General features: G+C 29.9%; 1 protein-coding gene across 1 annotated transcript in view; it reads right to left on the bottom strand.

Moving 5' to 3' along the window:
* The window catches only part of LOC106473901 (dystonin-like), a gene marked incomplete at both ends in the record, with an annotated part of 56,276 nt that overhangs the window by 47,736 nt on the left and 5,856 nt on the right, over positions 1-2,684 (bottom strand). The window contains 2 exons of the mRNA XM_022402306.1: positions 419-532; positions 814-1,029. Of these exons, the coding sequence (XP_022258014.1) occupies positions 419-532; positions 814-1,029 (330 nt within the window). The remainder of the gene's footprint in view (positions 1-418; positions 533-813; positions 1,030-2,684) is intronic.

The raw sequence follows: 2,684 nt of genomic DNA, 5'->3' as shown, positions 1-2,684 counted from the left end.
ATACATATAATATATTAGTATCTATTATCTTGTTTAATCTGTTTTTAAGTTATTTTTATATCTGACTATCTACAGACTAATTCTGTTGGTTCTACACTTTTGTATACATATAATATATTAGTATCTATTATCTTGTTTAATCTGTTTTTAAGTTATTTTTATATCTGACTATCTACAGACTAATTCTGTTGGTTCTACACTTTTGTATACATATAATATGTTAGTATCTATTATCTTGTTTAATCTGTTTTTAAGTTATTTTTATATCTGACTATCTACAGACTAATTCTGTTGGTTCTACACTTTTGTATACATATAATATATTAGTATCTACTGTTTTGTTTAATCTGTTTTTACATTATTTTTATATCTGACTATATTGTTGGTTTTACAATTTTTTACATGTGAAGTTATTAACCTTTATGTCATCCAGTTGAGTTTGCACTGTTTCTATGTCTCTTGCTATGGGAGCCATGTTATCAAGTTCTTCCTCCAGAGCGTTCAGGTCGTAATGAACTCCATTCAACTTTGCCTAAAAACGGTACAAAAGTTATCTTGTAGCTCAAGATATTATAGCATGAGTAGAAAGTGAAAAGGTAGCGGTTCAGAAACAAAGTATATGTTACAGCCTTTTTATCTTAATCAATTTTATGTGTAATAAGAATTCTCTATCTCACAGATAGTAATGAAAAAAATGAATTAAGGTATCAAACACTTATCAGAAAGCTCAGAATAGTTTATTAAATAAGGATTATGATTCAGAACTGGAACTAAAATGATCTCAGAATTCCTTCTGCAATAATAGTGACATACGTTAAAATCAGAGGTCACAGATGAAGCCAGCTCCAGATCGGCACACTGCTCCCGGAGTTTCTGTGTGAGTTGATGATGACGTTTATCGAGATTGTCCACCTCTTGAGTAATGTGGGAAGTATCAGAGCTTGGAGAAGCATTAGTGATAAGTAGATCTGCAGAATCCTTCACCTGATCAAGTTGTTTCTCCAGATCCCTGGCCTCGCCAAGCAATCCCTGATAGGAGACAAATTAAAAACGGTTTTATTCCAAACAGAAAACTAATTTCACTTTCTACGCTCTATTCTTTTAATAGGTCTGTAGATAATGTTTTGATCTCCCATCCTCGAGTCATCTACAAAATAAAACTATAATACATTCTGTTTCAATACAACTTTTATTATCATTTGTTGGGCATAAAAGTAAAATAAACTGCTAACTATAAGTTAGATTTTTTTACCACCCCCACAGTTGCAACCTTATTTAGAAATATTTAAACTTCCCATTTCGAAAGATAAAAATTTTTGCTGTACAAAAAAATAGCTGCAAATCTGTGATCTTTGTGGATGTTTGTTGTTTGTTTGAAATTAAATACTTTTTAAAACTGTAGAATTAAACTCACTGTACTTTTTTGTTTTACTGCTCTCAAAATTTTAAAGCTACACAAAATCATAAATATATTATCAGGAGAAATAAAAAAATGGAACTGTTTTCTTCCTCCTAATCTACTTGTTACAAACCTCAATTTCTTATTTAAATAAATTGTAAAGTTTTCATTTAGTGGTTTTGGTTTTGTTACTTGCAGTGTTTGTTTATTTTGTTCAAATAATTACTTTAGGAGTATCTTCCTATTTTATATAACATCCCACTGGTAATTTGAAGCTAATTAAGTCTTAAGGTTGATTTCATCTCAGCATGATCTCCGAAATCAGTGTGAATCTTCTTCAACTAACTACCTGTATGTGATTTGAAGAGGGAATATAAAAATAATGTTTGTAGATAAGATAAATATTGTCTCTTTATATTATTTTTAATTACATAAAAGATACTTCATATAAAACAACCACCAAAAAAGTGGTCCAGCGGATTATGTCTTTAGGATTGTGACTGCATTATTGTTGTTCAGAAACGTGTTTGTTGAAATGAAATAAACAACACAGACCTGTAAAGATGCATAAGTCATATTAAACTTTAAATACAATTTTTTCTCTATGGAAGATTAATCATTTTGCAAATCAACTGAAATAACATACGAACAACAGAAACATAACAACGCATGTTGAGTCACAGAATCTATATTGACTGTAGAACAAATGTTGGTCAGTGATTTACTGTATAAAGGAATAATACACAGCAAATCAACTGAGATAACATACGAACAACAGAAACATAACAATGTATGTTGAGTCACAGAATCTATATTGACTGTAGAACAAATGTTGGTCAGTGATTTACTGTATAAAGGAATAATACACAGCCACGTCACTTGGTGGTTTTTGTTTCATAATAAAACATAAGTATACAAAAACAAATATATCATTTGGAAACATTCAAGGTTATCATACTTTATGTATGAAGTGTCTGTGGTTTAGATATGGTTCAAAGGTTATGATGCATTTAGGCTGTAAAGCTAAAACATACCTAATATATTACATTAAAACTTGACTGATTAAAGCAGGTAAGCTGTAAAGCTAAAACATACCTAATATATTACATTAAAACTTGACTGATTAAAGCAGGTAAGCTGTGAAGCTAAAACATACCTAATATATTACATTAAAACTTGACTGATTAAATCAGGTAGGCTGTGAAGCTAAAACATACCTAATATATTACATTAAAACTTGACTGATTAAAGCAGGTAGGCTGTGAAGCTAAAACATACCTAATAT

Source organism: Limulus polyphemus, unplaced genomic scaffold, assembly GCF_000517525.1.
Source record: "Limulus polyphemus unplaced genomic scaffold, Limulus_polyphemus-2.1.2 Scaffold6607, whole genome shotgun sequence".
Lineage (NCBI taxonomy): Eukaryota > Metazoa > Arthropoda > Merostomata > Xiphosura > Limulidae > Limulus > Limulus polyphemus.
The sequence above is the reverse complement of the archived record's forward strand: the minus strand, read 5'-3'. Positions and strand labels throughout refer to the sequence as shown.